The sequence below is a fragment of the Carassius gibelio genome, chromosome B7 (genome assembly GCF_023724105.1).
Source record: "Carassius gibelio isolate Cgi1373 ecotype wild population from Czech Republic chromosome B7, carGib1.2-hapl.c, whole genome shotgun sequence".
In the NCBI taxonomy this organism is placed as follows: Eukaryota; Metazoa; Chordata; class Actinopteri; order Cypriniformes; family Cyprinidae; genus Carassius; species Carassius gibelio.
Genome location: NC_068402.1, coordinates 13,647,265 through 13,665,152, shown reverse-complemented (window position 1 = coordinate 13,665,152; position 17,888 = coordinate 13,647,265). Strand labels below are relative to the sequence as shown.

General features: G+C 38.6%; 2 protein-coding genes across 5 annotated transcripts in view; both read left to right on the top strand.

Moving 5' to 3' along the window:
* Window positions 1-4,002, top strand: part of LOC127961781 (nuclear receptor ROR-alpha B) — a 40,297-nt gene extending 36,295 nt beyond the window's left edge. For all 3 annotated transcript variants that reach the window (XM_052561034.1, XM_052561033.1, XM_052561035.1), the window contains 4 exons: window positions 14-121; window positions 216-326; window positions 875-987; window positions 1,127-4,002. In XM_052561034.1, coding sequence (XP_052416994.1) covers window positions 14-121; window positions 216-326; window positions 875-987; window positions 1,127-1,291 — 497 coding nt within the window. In that variant the 3' untranslated portion in view covers window positions 1,292-4,002. The remainder of the gene's footprint in view (window positions 1-13; window positions 122-215; window positions 327-874; window positions 988-1,126) is intronic.
* A 2,284-nt stretch (window positions 4,003-6,286) lies between these two features.
* Window positions 6,287-11,033, top strand: anxa2b (annexin A2b). Of its 2 annotated transcripts, none has more exons than XM_052561538.1 (13): window positions 6,287-6,386; window positions 7,061-7,115; window positions 7,299-7,392; window positions 8,298-8,392; window positions 8,500-8,613; window positions 9,127-9,217; window positions 9,296-9,375; window positions 9,540-9,599; window positions 9,751-9,844; window positions 9,927-10,022; window positions 10,313-10,371; window positions 10,506-10,628; window positions 10,763-11,032. In XM_052561538.1, exons 2-13 carry the CDS (start codon window positions 7,065-7,067, stop codon window positions 10,820-10,822), a joined length of 1,017 nt encoding a protein of 338 aa, XP_052417498.1. In that variant the 5' UTR covers window positions 6,287-6,386; window positions 7,061-7,064; the 3' UTR covers window positions 10,823-11,032. The 2 variants fall into 2 exon arrangements, with proteins under 2 accessions (XP_052417498.1, XP_052417499.1); XM_052561539.1 differs by lacking the exon at window positions 6,287-6,386 and adding an exon at window positions 6,939-6,957 and having other exon boundaries at window positions 10,763-11,033.
* Window positions 11,034-17,888: the final 6,855 nt, after the last annotated feature.

Genomic DNA, 17,888 nt, shown 5'->3' with positions numbered 1-17,888 from the left:
TTCTGCTTCTCAGGTTCTTTAGAAGTCGTGTTCGTGAGGATGTGTCGGGCATATAACTCCCAGAACAACACTGTCTTTTTTGACAGCAAATATGCTGGGCCGGAGGTCTTCAAAGCATTGGGTGCGCATTAAGAGCTGGATTCCTCTTTTAAAGGAAAAGGACATAGCAAATGGAAATGCAAAGCATTAATGGCTGTTTTTTTATGTTTTTCTAGGCTGTGATGATCTTATCAGCTCTGTGTTTGAGTTTGCGAAGAGCCTGAACGCTCTACAGCTCAGTGAAGATGAGATCGGCCTGTTTTCAGCATACGTGTTGATGTCTGCAGGTGAGGGAAGAAAAACAAGGCCAATGACAGAGAGATTCACTGATAGGAGTTGGAGTCCCATCCATTTTGCAGAAGCTTGAATTGTGCATTCTCTGAATATCAGGGTTGTCATTTAAACCATAATGAAATCAAAATTCCTTTTAAATTCCAAATCAGTTTCTGAATTTGAAGTAGCAAACTTTGATTCAGAATTGCAGTTTGAATTTGAATGTTATATACGCATTTGTGGTTGTTGTTGTATTCAAATTGTAACAAAAAAATAAAATGCTGTTCATTTTTTTCCATGCAGGATCCTACTTTTTTTTAAACTTACCACCATACCACCGAACATGTCCCTAATCTTACAGAACCCGTGTCCTGCCTCAATAGCACCAGCAGTGTTTTGTAATACAATATGTATAGTAAAAGTAATAAATTAGTAATAGTAGTTAAGGCCACCTAATATAAACTGGGACCTAGTTAATTTCTAAGAATGCATTACTTGTGTTCTTTGAATTGTAATTTATTAAATTCTTCTTCCTCTAAATCCAATTGATCCTTGTGTGTAGATCGCTCCTGGCTCCAGGAGAAGAGCAGAGTGGAGAAACTCCAGCAGAAGATCAAGATTGCCCTCCAGAACCTCCTGCAGAAGAACCAGAGGGATGAGGGAATTCTCACAAAGGTATATATATATATACATATATACTCATGTTTGCAGTTACCCTTGTAGAAACTAGTTGTACTTACTCATCTGAAAACTGTTTCCCAAGTAAAATTGCCTTCGAACAACCAATTCTTATGTTCTGCTTGTCCTCCCTCAGCTTGTCTGTAAAGTGTCCACCGTTCGGATGTTATGCCGCCGCCATATGGAAAAACTGAGCACATTCAGAGCTCTTTACCCAGAAACGGTCCACACACGCTTCCCTCCACTCTATAAGGAGCTGTTTGGCTCAGACTTTGAGCAGGTTCTGCCTCAGGAGGCCTGATAGAGACTTATCCTAATACTGCACAGATTCAGAAAAAAAGAGATGGAGAGAGAGAGATAATACTAACATGCTGACAAGAACTCTAAGCTCACTTCAGCCTCAGTTCATGTATACATCATTCTCACAAAACACTTCTCAGAGTCCAGCCACACATTGAATTTGCCCCCACCGGCCATGCACCAGAAGGCTGGCGGACCTTTAGAAGAGGAAAGTTCAGATGCAAGGGGAAAAAAAAAATGGCGATGTCTTGTAATGTGCATCGGAGCATTCCTCCACGCCACAGCTTCATCTTTCAGCCTCCTGTTCTGACTGCATAAGATCTCAGCGGAAACGCCCACTGCATTTAACCGCACCAGCGTCGCCCTCTACTGGCCGTAGACGGTAACGAGGTGTCTGGCTGGGGTAGACGAAGTCAGGAAATGAACGTCTAGAGCTGAAATCCCTGTCTTTTTTCTCCGGTGCCACAATGAACAGCCCACGTTGGTGCTAATATCACAGCACTGCCCTTTACTGACCTCTTCCAGCATATACACATTCAGCAGGGACATCATTTGGCGAAACCACTGCCCCAGCCCCAGGAGAAGACAGTGGATGAGGCATGACATGGGACTCAAGCTATGAGACCTGAATCACTATCGTACTGAAACTTTTATGATCAAACGGCATGTACTGAGGCAGTGAGCACAAATACCGTGCATATAATCTTGTTATATGGTTAGTTAAATCATGCAATGTATGATGTGTAGAACCTAACGAAAGGTAGCACTTTGTGTTTTTCCCAGCAATAAACGATTTCAATTTAATTTGTGAAAAAAAAAAAAAAAACATCTGAAGGAACATGCTGTTATTATAGATCGGTAAGATATGAAATACTTGTTTGTGTTTTGTTAAATCTCTGTCTTCTAAAGCCAGCACTCGTTGTCTAGATGGTGGTGTGACACCCTGTTGTGCATTAGTGATTTCTGTGATTAGATTTCCGTCAAAGTGAGCTGAGTGGAGCGATGAATGACCGATCGGGGCATGTGTTGACATTCCAGGGGATCTAGCAGCTCGTATTAAATGTCATGGGGATTGGAGGCGGTTGGCGTTGTTCCTAACTGACCCTTTTTGAGATGCGTCTAGACGTTTTTTTGCACCTAGTAATGCAGCTCATCAGGGAAGAGGAGAGAATAAAAACAGTCACTTATTTTTTCTTTCTTTTAATTTGCAGCTGTGTACACAGGCTTGTTTTTTAAAAGATGTTGGATCCTTGTGTCAATATTTTTGTGCCCCTTCAACACGCGCATTTGAACCAAATTGAATGCATTTAGCACGCAGCCTACAAACGAGGACAAGCAATAACCTTAGTAAAGATGTTCTGATCTGACATCTCTGTTTAATGTTTTTTGTAAGGGCTGGCTCTGCTTTACCTGTAGTATTCATGTTTGTATCTGTTCCGTGAAAGACAATCCATCAAATATCTGACCTCATAAAAGGGTATTTTGGGACTGCTCAGGGAAACTATTGTTTTATAGTTGAGGAGGAGAGCGAATGTGCTCGTAACTGCAAGGGGACGGCGTTATAGTACCGTCGTTTGAAAAACAAGGTTTAAAAAGTGGTGAAATAATATTAAGAAATTGTCCTCTTCGAGAATCAGGGTCAGGTGTGTAAATGAAGAATTATCCAAAATAATACTGAGCAGAAAGCAATAATAATGGCATAATCATGTTTTGAAACCGAAAATTGCATGCAAATGCTTTAAATGCAGAACTTCGTCATGTGTTTTTGTTTGGCTTGAAATTGGCTTGGTTTGGCCTCTCCCACGTCCTGATGTCTTTACCCTCTTCCCATTTCTTTAAAATCCTGATTTGGCCTGTGTATTCTCTATGAATATCTTTTTAGCAATCCTCAATCCCACTGTTTGTGCTGGTTCTGTCAAACTTTTTGGAAGTATTATGGCACTTAAATGGTTAGCAAATTAATTTCTTACACTCTCATCGATTAAACGCATTGATTTCTGATCTAATCTATAGCTGTTTGTTATTATGACATGTGTAACGTGTTGTGTTATCTGTGTGCTAGTCCAGAGGCCTGGAATGTTCTTTCTTTTATTTGCCAATTATTCTTTAAATGTCCATCACTAAGGCAGTATTGTATTTTTCTCTTGCTTTGGTTTTGGGGCATGAGTACTTAATCTTTCTATGTATATGTTAAGACGAGTATCATAGTAACACAGTCCCTTTTAAGGTTGTCATACTTTCACTGACAAATGACCAAATGTTTTGTATGATATACACACCATAATATGCTAATTTGTGAGTAATGCTAATCATTTGAGTGGATCACAGTTTGTACTGAAGAAAAACGTCCTTCTGTTTTGAAGACTTGGGTTTTTCCTCTGTATATTTTTCCATCCTCCATTTTTAACAGATTAACCAGTGGTCTCCTTTTGATTTAATCCACAAGCACTCTTCAACTAGTTCTCCAGTAGATCTGTAGAAATAGTCCATTTCTTCCTCTTTGTCCGATTTGAGGTATTTTGCCTTTGTTTTGTATATACACCTGTACAAAAATGCAAAAGTATTGTTTCTTTGAAATACAGTTTTCATCTAATGTTGTGATTTTTGTATTTAGAGGTTTAACCCCCTAAATTACTTTTATTAAAGACGCATGTCACACATTGACAAATAGTGTGTTGAACGTGCTGATGACAATAAAAAAAAAATCCCACAGCTTGTGATGAAAATTGCAGTTGTCATTTTTCTCTTGCGGTCTGTTCTATGACCAGTCAGTTCATTCAGCAGTTTTGATGCGCTTAAATCAGCTATATTAACACAATCTAGAACAATATAATGCTTATATGCACAGAAGTACTCTGCTTCCGATCCGTAAGTGTTGTAACACTTTTAAGTAATGATGGTATTTGCTATCAAGGGACTGACCCTTATTTATGTGTATATGGGATGTATGGGATGCTTGTTGCATGCGTTGCCATGGATGCAAGTCTAGATCACTGATTGCTAAGGGAACACATGACCCATGCAAGATGGCTTTTATTGTACATGTATTCTGAGCTTCTCTAACAGAGTCACTCTCACTTAGCTTTATTTGCATATAATTAAGTAAGGCACAAAGAACTAAATCAGAACAGATTATAGTAGTATGAGCTGTGTGTGTATCTGGCATTCCCTACACTATTGGGACCAAATATCACCACAATAATACCTGTAAATTTTTGCTCCCCATAAGGAAAGCAGCTTATACATCATACCGAATGAAGTTTCATGAAAATCTAAAAATGCTGAAAGTTTAAAGAAGGGTAGGTTTAGGGGACCAAAAATACAGTATAAAAACCATTACACTTATGGAATGTCCCCATAAAACATGGAAGGCAGTGTGTGTTTGTAGATGTCAGTGTGCTGTCCTCTCTCACTATAAAACTGCTGCTATGACTGACAGCACAGTCAAACATTGGCAGAAACTCTACTGATTGAGGAATGCTTCTCCGCCTTTAGCAAACATACTTCCTTTGAATCTCTAAACCACTCTGGTTCTCCCAATACTGCTCATAAACCATCTGTGAAGCAGTTTAATACTATATAGATCCAAGTGAACATGTTGAGCCTGCTCAAGATGTATAAATAGCTGTTTAACCCACTCGTTTGACAATAAATCTGTAATAATTACATCAGAGAAAGACTTGATGGTGATTTTATCCCCTACATTTTTAATAGCAAACCAAATTTATTTACTACTTAAATCTCAATAACGGCATTAATCGTTAAGCTTTTTCTCTCTAAATGATTGCATGATCAATTAAACTGCATGGTGCATTGTTATTACTGTTATTGTCATGTAGTTACTCAGTGAATATGTCTAAAGTAAAATAAAATGTTGTGACATTTTGCCAAGTATGTTAACCCATACTCGGAATTGGTGCTTTGCATTTAACCCATCCAAGTGCACACACCGTGAACACACACTCAGAGCAGTGGGCAAGTATATATCCAGCACCTGGGGAGCAACTTGGGGCTCAGTGCCTTGCTTAAGGGCACTTCAGCCATGAGTATTGAGGGAGGGTGGAAGAGAGCGCTGTTCAACCACCCCCATCAACTCCTGCCAACACCGAGACTCGAACCTATGACCTTCGGTCCAACTCTCTAACCATTAGGAATGTTTAACTAATGGAACATTACAAACAGCTAATGTTAATTAAATTATTTATTTTAGAAACCTACTTTAGTTTCAGGATGCATGTTCTTTTTTATTCCCATTATAGTTTAGGTTTAAAAACATCGATTTTTGTTTTCTTTTCTTGCTATGCTGCTTTTATTTTACACACCACATATACATGTGTCCTGATTCATTTCCTCTGTGTCAGGAACAGTCGTGGGTAGGGTTACCTCACACCACTATTGCTCAACATTCAACATAATGATATTTAGCGTCCAAACTGACTGTTTTTCATGTAATTTAAACACTTATTGTACATGCTGAATTACTGAAATTCATGCACAGGCCTGCAGCCGTGATGTCAGAGATGAGGAAAACTATGTTTGGATGTATGTATCAAATTTGTGAAATCACAGTTGCCAATCCCTCAAGTCATTAATAGTGACACAGACTACATGTGCATATTTTAAAATGAATGACTCAATTTACCTAAAGAGATTTACAAGTGGACAATTTTGGAAATTCCTCCCCAGTTTCTCATTTTGTCAGTGTTAATTTTCATTGTAGGTAACAGCATTTCCAAAATGCAAACAGAAACATGATGGATTTTTTTATTAATGAAATAAAAAAAATATATTTATGGTGGCAGTTGTCATTAATACATGTTCCCTTTGAAAATGTGAGGTTTCACAGTGGTAACCCGGAACTGTAGATGACATTTTAGCACAAACTGTGAGTAGTATAGTAAATTTCTGTAAGGAATGTATAGCCCAGTAAATGAATAACTAATAAGAAACTTTAGGGTCTTTATCTTGAGTGGGTGTAGGTGTGGGTTGATAGGAGGAGACGTGAGTCATTGGCTGACTGCATTTAAAGGTAATCCCATACACAGAACTACAACTGGAACTCCACCGCTACACCTTCACTCTCAACAGCATCTCAGGTAAGACTCCGCTCCTCTGTGGTGATTCGCCATTGATTAGACAGAGAAACATGAACTGCATCTCTTGACAGGACTGCTGTAGTATGAATCTTACTAAGACTTTTTATTGCGGATTATACTGCGTCACTTTTCGAGTCCTGTTTAATCTGCAGAAAAAGCTGTATTGGTCTTGCTCTGTGTGTGTGTGTGTGTGTGTGTGTGTGTGATGGTCAGAGATTCAGTTGTCTGTGGAATGTGTACAGGGTGTGTGTCTGGGTGTGCCTGAACAAAGTTCAAGCAATCCCTTCACAGCTCACCTCGTAATATATAGTATAGAGAAATGATTTCCTGTTAGCACTATAGGGGATGTTTAACCACTGTAGCATTGGTGAAGGACAACAGCACAACAAAAAGCTGTTTTAAGTCTTCTTTTAATACCATGAGAAATAACTTTCTCTGTGACACCTTTAAGGGCAAAATGGTTATCGATTTGCATTATTGCTTATGATGAAACTGAACTGGGCCTTTATCTACACAGTCCTACTAATCACTGTAACTATGACAACAATCACTTAGACCTTTGAAACAAAAGGTGAGGTTGTATTTTACAGCGGCTTAAAACACAGATTTTATCACCTGTTTCATCCACTCGTTGTTCAACTTGAATGATTGCATGTGTTCTCTGTCCTCTGCAGGAAAATGGCTTTAGTGTCTGAGATTTTGACGAAACTTACATTGAGTTATGGAGGGGTAAGTTATTACAGTTGTAACATAAAATATAGTATTATCACAAATTTTAACAAAAAAAAAAAATATACTACTTTGTACATTGATGTGGCCATTAAGACTGATTGTTTTTTTATTTCATCCATAATATTTTATATATTATTATAGATTACATTTCTATATCTACATTTTCTGATATATTTTCAGGAGAGAGAACCGAAATGCCCTACAGTGGTCCCAGCTTATGATTTTAACCCAGAGGAGGATGCGGCCAAAATCGAGACAGCCATCAAAACCAAAGGTAAAGGATGATGCCATAAACACTTAACATTTGCATTGGAATCTGTAGATTTGATTTTGCACCACAGATTACAGTGGAACACAAAAAGAGTCCCCAGTGGCATTTCATAATCCTTTCTCTGAAATATTTGTTTCAGTGCCGTTATATTTGCAGTCTAACTGAGCTTTGGCTTTCTGCTTAACTACCTTAAACAGGTTGTGTGGTGCTTTAAGACTCTTAATCAAGGTAGAATGGTTGATGAGCCCTCCTCTGTTGAAAAACCAGTTGTAAATAATTAGTGGTGACTGCCAAATATGAGTCAGTGTCTTGTAAGTAGGCCTATTTTGGTAGAATCTTGAAATATATGTATGATTTTAAATCAATATAGGCTACATAAAATGGGTTTGTGTTAAACTCCCTGGTAAGATATAGGCACATTCTATGATGCTGTAGTACTCACACTGCTATTTAATGAATATCAAGGTTTAGTGTGAGAATGTGTTTGATTGCACATATGTATGCGGGAAGTTGTGGCCTAGTGGTTAGAGAGTTTGACTCCTAATGGTTGTGGGTTCGAGTCTCAGGCTGACAATACCATGACTTAGGTGCCCTTGAGCAAGGCACAAAACCCCCAACTGCTCCCCGGGCGCCACAGCATCAATGACTGCCCACTGCTCCAAGTGTATGTTCACGGTGAGTGTGTGTGTGTGTGTGTGTGTGTGTGTGTGTGCACTTTGGATGAGTTAAATACAGGGCTCGAATTCTGAGTATAGGTCACCATACTTGGCTGTATGTCATGGTCACTTATTCCAGTAGCTGATGACTATTTAATGATTTTATACTAGGAAATAAAAAGGTGCAATTAGTCCTTATCTTAATGGTAATATCTCAATCCCTCTCAAGATTGCCTTTATGTATTCATTCAGGTGTGGATGAGCAGACGATCATTGATATTGTGACAAGACGCAGTTGCTCACAAAGGAGCGAAATTGCATTTGAGTATGAAAAACGGGCAAAGAAGGTACACACCATAATTATCTATAAAGAAATCGGATTATTTTACCTTTATAAAGTACAGTGATATGTATAAGTAGCTTCTCTAACAACTTGTCCCTGTGTGTGTTGCAGGATTTGGTGAGTGCCCTGAAGGGGGCGCTCTCAGGCTCTTTGGAGCATCTGATTCTGGGCTTGATGAAGAGTACAGCACAATATGACGCCTCTGAACTCAAATCATCTATGAAGGTATGTTTACATAGATCTGTAATTGTTTATGGACGCTGCTTGTTTACTTCTCTTTTCTGCTGAAGTATCAAAATCAAACTCATACTCCATATTTAATAATAATTTCTGAAAAATGTATGAAAACCATGAATAAAATAACCTACACTACTGATAAAAAAAAAAAAATTCTTATGCTCACCAATGCTACATTTATTTGACTATAATACAGTAACAATTGTAATATTATGAAATATTTTATTTTTGCCTACTCATTACTCAAGTTGTGCTGCTTAATATTTGTGTGGAAGCCAGGGATACATTGTAATTTTTTAATTCATAGAAATTTACAAAAGATCAGCATTTATTTAAAAATTAAAATCAATTTAACTCATCCTTGCTAAATAAAAGCATTATTATTATTATTATTATTATTTTCAAAACAACACAAAACAAAGTCTTACTGACCCCAGACTTCTGGACAGTAATGTATTCATATATCACTGTATGCATGTGACAGTTATTGTTTTTTTGCAGGGTCTGGGCACTGATGAGGAGAGTCTTACTGAAATGATCTGCTCTCGCAACAATGAAGAGCTCAGGGAAATCAAGAAGGTTTACAGAGAGAGTGAGTGATGCTGTTCCTTAAAAGGCATAAAAAGCACACATACATTAGTATCCATGTGCCTTTCTTTTTGTGTTTAAGTGTTTAAGAAGGAGTTGGAAAAAGATGTTTCTGGAGACACATCTGGTGATGTCGCTAAGCTTCTCCTTGCCCTTGTACAGGTAACTTAATAGATAACTATAATAGTTATTTGTGGTAATAATGATCAGATTCCGCTTTGTTGCACAATGTGCAACAAGTAATTCCCTTACCACCAATATAGTTTGCAAACTGCATATTCTGCATTGCTGTACAGTACTCACACTTGAATCATTCATTTTCACAGGCCAAAAGAGATGAGCCGAGTAACGTGGTGGACTATGAGAAGATCGACAATGATGCAAGAGTGAGTAGAGCCCTTTAACTGATATTTAGCATGATTCAAATAATATTATGATAGTAAACCATTGTGCATTAAAATGACCCATGTTAATAATGCTGGAACAACAAAAAGTTGCATTTTGTAATCTTTAGTCAATTATATAAAAAATATTTAGGCTCTTTATGAAGCTGGAGTGAAGAGAAAAGGAACTGATGTGACCACCTGGATTTCAATCTTCTCTGAGAGGAGTGTCCCACACTTGCAGAAAGGTGAAACATTAAAAGAGCTGTATTTGAAGTCAATTGTCATTATTATTTGTGCAACAACGTAACCAGCAACTCTTTTTCTCAGTGTTTGATAGGTACAAGAGATACAGCCCATATGACATTAAAGAGAGTATTCGAAAGGAGGTGAAGGGAGATCTGGAAAAATCCTTCCTCACACTAGGTATCTATCAGCTGTCCATTCTTAACATAAGCTGTCCGAACACTTAGAGATATGTGGCAGATTTGATGATGCTTATGCCTGTCTGCTCAAGTACTCTTTCACGCTCTTGCATTTTCCTTGGGAATACCTTCTTCTTTTATTCTTAACATAATCACAAGCTGTTTGGTGAGGAACACTTCATGGAAATCCCTGTGGAAATGCATGGCAGAGCAGAACTAAAGAGTCAAAGTCTGAAAAAAAAAAAAAAAACATGTAACCATGTCCTAAAATGTATCTCTGTCTTTCTACAGTTGAGTGCTTGGAGAACAAGCATCTGTATTTTGCCAGCAAACTCAGTGATGCGATGAAGGTTAATATCTCATTTTGACTGTGTGTCATTTGACATGTAAAGAGGTGACCTTGGTTGATTTTGAGTTGTGTTTAACAGTTTAATCTATGGAAAGAGTGTGTCAATACCGAACATTTTGATTTTGTTGTTTGCAGAGTAAAAGTGTTAAAGAGAAAGTCATAACCCGCATCATGGTCTCCCGCTGTGAAGTTGATCTCATGAAGGTCCGTGCAGAGTTTAAGAGGAATTTTGGAAAATCTCTGTACCAGACAATTTTTGTAAGTTTCCATTTGTCTCTTTTCTTTCTTACTTGTTCTGTTATTTACCTCTCTCTTCTCTTCTTAACTCTTAGTTTGCCTTCAATCAAGAAGCATGTTAATCAGAACTTTTCTCGTTTTCTATTTCTCCTCAGGAGCACACCAAGGGTGACTACCAGAGAGCTCTACTGAACCTCTGTGGAGGAGATGACTAAACATCTGTAATCTTCTGCTGCTCATGTCCAGCAGTGAAGACTTTCTGAAATGATTAGTTAAAAACACAGTATTATTATAAGCATGCTTTGTGTTTTCTTATGTTTGAGTGTTGTGTACTATTACTTAAACTGATCACATTTGACTCAAAGGAAAACAGAATGAAGAATTTTAAAATTAGAAAAATAATATTTGTATTATTTTATAGCTAAATGAATAATACTTTTAAAATGAAACACTTCTAAGTACTTGTGGTTTTTCAAATGTGCTGTGGGTGTACGATTTGTCAGAACAAATGATTTTGAGAACTCCTTCACCACCAGAGGTCACTACAGTCATTCCTGTCCTTCTAAAAAAAATATTATTTTTACACACACACACACACACACACATTTCCTCCTCTGATACACTTAATTAGGTGTAATTCAACAGTTTGATGTTTTTCATATGCTCATTCTTCAGCCTCAAATAACAACAGAGGTGGGGATCTACTAGCTTGACTTTTTATCTTGTAGTGACACAAGGCAGGTTATCTTTGTAACACAGAGTTAAAATGCATGCTTTCATGAGAATTGTGGCATTACAGTGTGAGATGTCAGCTCTATAGTTAAGCTTCCAAGAGCGGCACATCCTTGGATATGCTTTGCACCTTAAAGGGGGGATGAAATGCTCGTTTTCACTCAATATCCTGTTAATCTTGAGTACCTATAGAGTAGTACTGCATCCTTAATAACTCCAAAAAGTCTTTAGTTTTATTATATTCATAAGAGAAAGATAGTCTGTACCGATTTTTCCCAGAAAAACACGAGTGGCTGGAGGCGTGACGTGTGGGCGGAGCTAAAGAATCACGAGCGCGAATAGGCTTTTGTGTTGAGAGCATGTGGAAGCTGTGACATTACCTTGAGGAAAAACCCATCATCCAAAACAAACCATGGCTTACAGTCAGATTCAGCCGTTTATTTATGAACCAGAATCATATCCAGAGACTGAAATTTAACAAGAGCAGCATCAGCAATGACGTCTCTATGTGGTATGTGCTGAAACTGTATATATTTGCTTAGCGGTTTTGGAAAATGACTAAGTTCCTCTTTATGTCGTCTTTTTTTTTTTTTTTTAGCTGTACATGTGGAAAGTGCAGTTTGATGACAACATCGCATGTTGTTTACTTGATGTGCTTACGCGCCGATAGCTAAGTTAACAACACAGAGATATTTGAAGCAGTTTTACTCACCACCTTCGGTTCCAACACACGATCGTGACCCTTTTTCGTTGGGACTGCATTATCCTTAAAAAAATAAACAATGTGCAAATCCGGCGTCAAACTGGGCCTTGTTTGTAAAACAAGCATCTTCGAAATGCAGGGAACAAGCACTACAAACGCTTACACAACTCCGTTCATGCTCTGTAAAAATAAACTCCATCCACTGGTCCCTTAATGCTGTTTTTTTTTTTTTTAGGTAATCTGTGCAGGGTTGTCTTGCCCTGGCAACCAAAAACACACTCCTTTTGTGACATTTCGCGATGCTCTCGCTCTGATCAGTGAATGTCTGTGCTCTCAGTGCTCTGCTATATGGGAGCGCGCGCTCTTCCGGAAGTGCCCTTAGGACCCATATAAGGAAATTCCGCTCCATCTAACGTCACACAGAGCCATACTCGAAAAAAACTTTCCGAAACTTGTGACAAACCGGAACAAACGTACAACTTAATTGTCCATGTTTAGCATGGGAATCCAACTCTTTAACAGTGTAAAAAACTCAGTATGCATGAAATAGCATTTCACCCCCCCCCCCCTCCCCCCTTTAACAAGTAGCCTTTGAGAAAAGGGATGCTTACAGTATGTCAACCAGAGTGAGGATGGTTCATTTATTTCAAACAGTGAATATATAGTAGATGTTATTGATAATAACTTAAAAGCACAATACTTATGATTATTTTATTAAAATATCCAAAAAACACCAGTACAGTTTGATATATTTAGCTGACTTGTGTACGTATATTATCCCAAATATTTCGAAGAACATTTAAATCCAGATAATTAAGTAATTTTATCTGCTACTAGGTTGTGAGTTCGAGTCTTCGGCCAGCAGGAATTGTAGGTGGGGGGAGTGCATGTACAGTTCTCTCTCCACTTTCAATACCATGACTTAGGTGCCCTTGAGCAAGGCATCGAACCCCTAACTGCTCACCAGGCGCCGCAGCAGCATAAATGTCTGCCCACTGCTCTGGGTGTGTGTTTACAGTGTGTGTGTGTTCACTGCTTTGTGTGTGTGCACTTCGGATGGGTTAAATGCAGAGCACAGATTCTAAGTTTGGGTCTCCATACTTGGCTGAATGTCACGTCACTGTCACTGTCACTGTCACTGTCAGACTGTGTCCATAGTGTCATTGTATCACCTACAAATTATGTCATAACCCCTCGATTTCATTTTTTTTTTTTTTTTTAGAAACACCAAAGATGCTTTAATATGTTGTGAGTTTAAATAGACCGCACAGAGTAGCATCATAACATAACATTCAAATGTATCTAGTATGATAAAACAGTGCAGCTTTTTTTCCCCACATATGCATAACTGGAAGGAGCGGAAGCAGTCAACTGTGGCATAATAAAAGCAGCTCCGCTGCTTTCGAGCCATACATGTGTCATGCTTGATTAATGTTCTGTTTGCTTCGACGGCTTCCAGGCTCACCCTGCTTCACTCTACTACATTAATAAATCATTAGCTCATCCATGACCATGATTTCTGTGGGAATGAAGACGACAACTCACGGTTTCATCAAATTACACCTTTTTGTTTGTTTTGAAAATTCGCTCTCTAGTGGTGAAAAATTCTGGAAGTTCTGAGTTCGTTTAATAGTCATTTTGTTCTGGTATTTTGAGGGGGGTTTTTACCAGGTAAGATGACTTCTGTGATTGTTCTGGCAGCTGATTGGTGGTTCAACGGCTGATTGGGACTTGGAACTCCGCCCACTCATCAGTGGCTGCAGCTGGCTGGGCTCTTTAAAAAGCTCAGTCTTGGATCAGTTTGGTCTCTCTGTTCCTGTGTTAGGTTTTGCTCCATATTGCTCTAGATTTTGTTACCGCCCTCCCGCCCTCTAATGGCATAATGGTCGTTTTGACCGTAGTGGACCGTAGTGGTAGAGGCGGCACATTTCATTCCCTTGCCCATATTACCTACAGCCAAGGAGACAGCGGTCACTGTCATTGATCACATCTTTCAGTTACATGGCCTCCCGGTAGATGTAGTTTCTGACAGGGGATCCCAATATATACACAAATTTTGGAAGGAATTTTGCAAATTGCTAGGAGCAACGGTTAGTTTGTCTTCGGGTTATCACCCTCAGAGTAACGGGCAATCTGAGTGAGCCAACCAGGATTTTAGAGAGAACGTTGCGATGTTTAGTCTCCAAGAATCCTTCTTCCTGGAGCCAACAACTCTCTATGGTTGAGTACGCTCATAACTCGTTACCAGGGGTGGTAAAAGTACTCAAAAGTTATACTCAAGTAAAAGTAGATGTATCTAAATAAAAAATGACTCCAGTAAAAGTAGAAAGTCCTCCATTCAAACATCACTTGAGTAAAAGTACAAAAGTATCTGATTTAAAACATACTTAAGTACTGGAAGTAAAAAGTAAATATTCAAATTAACTGTAAATATCAATAATTAAGCAGATCAGTTGTTTTGGGAGTGATATGCAGTGTTTTAATTGAACAAATGATGAGATTAGATACTTTAGAATTTGTTAGATTTACAATCAAAACAGACAATGAAGAACCTTATCACAGTATAGGGATTGAACTTTCAATAGACATGTTCCATAACATCATAGCTGCATCAAACAGAAGAAGTGCAAGATACAAGGTAAGACTGTTTCAGAATATCAATGAGGAAGAACCATCTCTTTAAAGAGTTAGTTCTCCCAAAAATGAAAATTCTGTCATTCGCATTTTAGGGGCTAAATATCACGTTATTGGTATTGTCACTTCGACCTGCGGACATGAAAAACAACCACAGACTTGGCAACACTGGTTGGCATATACTACACAGAGCCGTAATTCACTGACAATCTACACAAAATCGATTTTTTTCTCGATTTTGAAAGCAATTTTGTGTTAGTTATCGGTGGACTACGGCTCTGTGTAGTAACTGCAGCTCCACCTGAACCAGTGTTGCCACATCCGTGGTTGTTTTTCATGTCCGCCAGTTGTAGAAACCCCAATCCCAATAACTTGATATTTATTGCCTAAAATGTGACTTTTACAAAGGCAACCCTTCCAATAAACGTATATTTTAACCCCGGGAAGCAATTTTTATCGGCGAACCTCCTGGAAACGCGTTTTTGGCTAGTTTTATGACTAGTTTTGAGAAGCAACTGGTCAGGATTTGTTGTGAAAACCTGGCAACCCTGATCTGAACGCACGTGCTGGAAATATATACTACTAATTACAGGATACTGATGAGATGAGCATGAAAATCGCATTCGACACAGCCCTACTGAAATTTCATTCACCCGTGGCAGGCAAAGAAGACATCTCAGCCAATAAGAATCTCCCTTGACTTCAGTGAATTCAAACATATCCTTGAGATATGGCCATGGGTGATCCCTGTCGGGAATCTCGGGCATCATTGCGGGCAGCAAGAGCTGCACTATCACCTATTTTAGCGATCATCTTCCACCTCGAACTAACTGCTGCGTGAGCGTATGTTGGCAAAGAACTCGCGGAGTCGCGCATTCTTTTTTTCAAAATAAAATTTTTCATTGGTTTTTAAAATCAGTGTAATAAATACTTGAAGCAGGCATGGGGAAATGTATCGGAGTAAAAAGTTAACTTTGTCTTTAATAAAGTAGTGGAGTAAAAGTAGATGCAAATAAAACATAACTCAAGTAAAAATACTTAAGTAATGTAGCAAAGTATTTTTACTTTGTTACTTACCACCACTGCTCGTTACCAGTGTCAGCCACTGGCCTCTCTCCATTTCAGTGTAGCACAGGTTACCAGCCACCTGTTTTTCCTAGTCTGGAATCTGAAGTCCCGGTTCCCTCCGCTCATGCGTTTGTCCAGTGGTGCCACCGCACCTGGACCAGAGCCCGCGAGACTCTGCTCCTGATGAGGGAGCGCACTAAGGCCAAGGCCAATCGCCACCGGTCAAAGCCTCCCGTATACAGTACGTCGTGGGTCAAAAAGTGTGGCTTTCTACTAACAAAATTCCGCTCTGTTCCGTTTCTAATAAATTAGATCCCAAATTTATTGGCCCATTTCCTGTCACCAAGATCATTAGTCCGGTGACAGTTTGCGCCGCGTCTCGTAGATGGGGAACCGGCTTATTTGGTTAATCGGATTCTGGACTCAAGACGGAGGGGACGAGGATTCCAGTACTTGGTGGACTGGGAAGGTTACTGTCTGGAGGAGAGGAGTTGGGTACCTGCTAGGGACATACTAGATCACTCCCTGATTGATGATTACAATCAGCAGGTAGGCCTGTCTGGGAACTCCAGCACCGCCTGCAGTGGTCATATCACAGAACGTCTGATAAAGGACTCCTCTTGATGAGTTGATGAGTTCAGATAGTATAGCCCATCTGCATGAACAAAAGAATTCCTGAGTCACTTAAACACAGCTGTTGCTTAAGATAAAATATTAACATTAAATTAGCTTCTAGCTACTTTTCATGCAGTTCCTTGCAGCTTCGAGCAGCATATTTATTTCCGCTCTGAAATATTGCATCCTCAAGACTGGCCTTGGTATCACCGGTTTTGATATGGTACTTCTTGCTGATCCACTACAATGTGGATCCACTACACTACAATGTGATTAAGACTTATATATATAATATATTGGAATATATTGTTAGAAAAATGTGATTTTAAAATGTTTTAAATAAACTAGTTTAAATTCAAACAAATTATTAAACTTATTACTTACAGATAATCACAGTTGCAGCCTCACAGAGCCATAAATTCAGTGAGAGACTGAAGTCGATCCCAACAATAGTTTTTGTAAGAACCATGGTCTGCAAACAAAAATGTTCTTTACAATTATACTCCACACTGCAAAGCTGAAATTGATGCTACATGTTTCTGTTAAAAATGGCTTACTAAGTGTAGCTACTTTATATGCTATAGTATTTATATTTAAAAATTTCATTTGAATGGTACAGGAACTCTTACGTTTGTTTCTTGTCTTGTACTCTCTTTTGAGTTGGCGTTCGCTGTAGAGGTCAAGAAAATATGATCATATTACCCCAATTTTACAGTCTCTGCACTGGCTACCTATTAAGTTCCGTATCAGTTACAAATTATCATTACTTACCTATAAGGCCCTAAATGGTTTAGCTCCAGCGTACCTAACTAGCCTTCTACCACGTTACAATCCATCACGCACCCTAAGGTCACAAAACGCTGGACTTTTGGTCGTTCCTAGGATAGCAAAGTCCACTAAAGGAGGTAGAGCTTTCTCACATTTGGCTCCCAAACTCTGGAATAGCCTTCCTGATAATGTTCGGGGTTCAGACACACTCTCTCTGTTTAAATCTAGATTAAAAACACATCTCTTTCGCCAAGCATTCGAATAATGTTTCTTTTTAATTGTGAGTGTAGTTGCATCTGTTCAAAGTTGCATTTTTATTCATTAGCTTGGGTTAAACTAATTTTACTTTGTTGGATCAGCAGCTATGCTAATGATGTCTGTATTTTGTTTCTATGTTTCGCCACGGGATTTACATCCCGTGGTAACTAGGATTTAAACAAGCTCCAGTCTGGATCCAGAACACCTGAGAAGAGATGATGCTGACCCTCAGAGGACCCCAGATGATGCTAACCTTGAATCAACAAACAGAACTAACAATTATTGCTAAATGTGTGACTGAATCATATAATAACTTAATAATATTGATAGTTCATCGTCTAGCTGACTACGTCTTGTATTATTATTATTATTTTTTCTAAAATCCTGTCAAATGTGCACAAACTACTAGCTACTACTAAATATTGTAGAAACATAATTTTCTGTAAAGTTGCTTTGTAACGATTTATTTTGTAAAAAGCGCTATACAAATAAACTTGAATTGA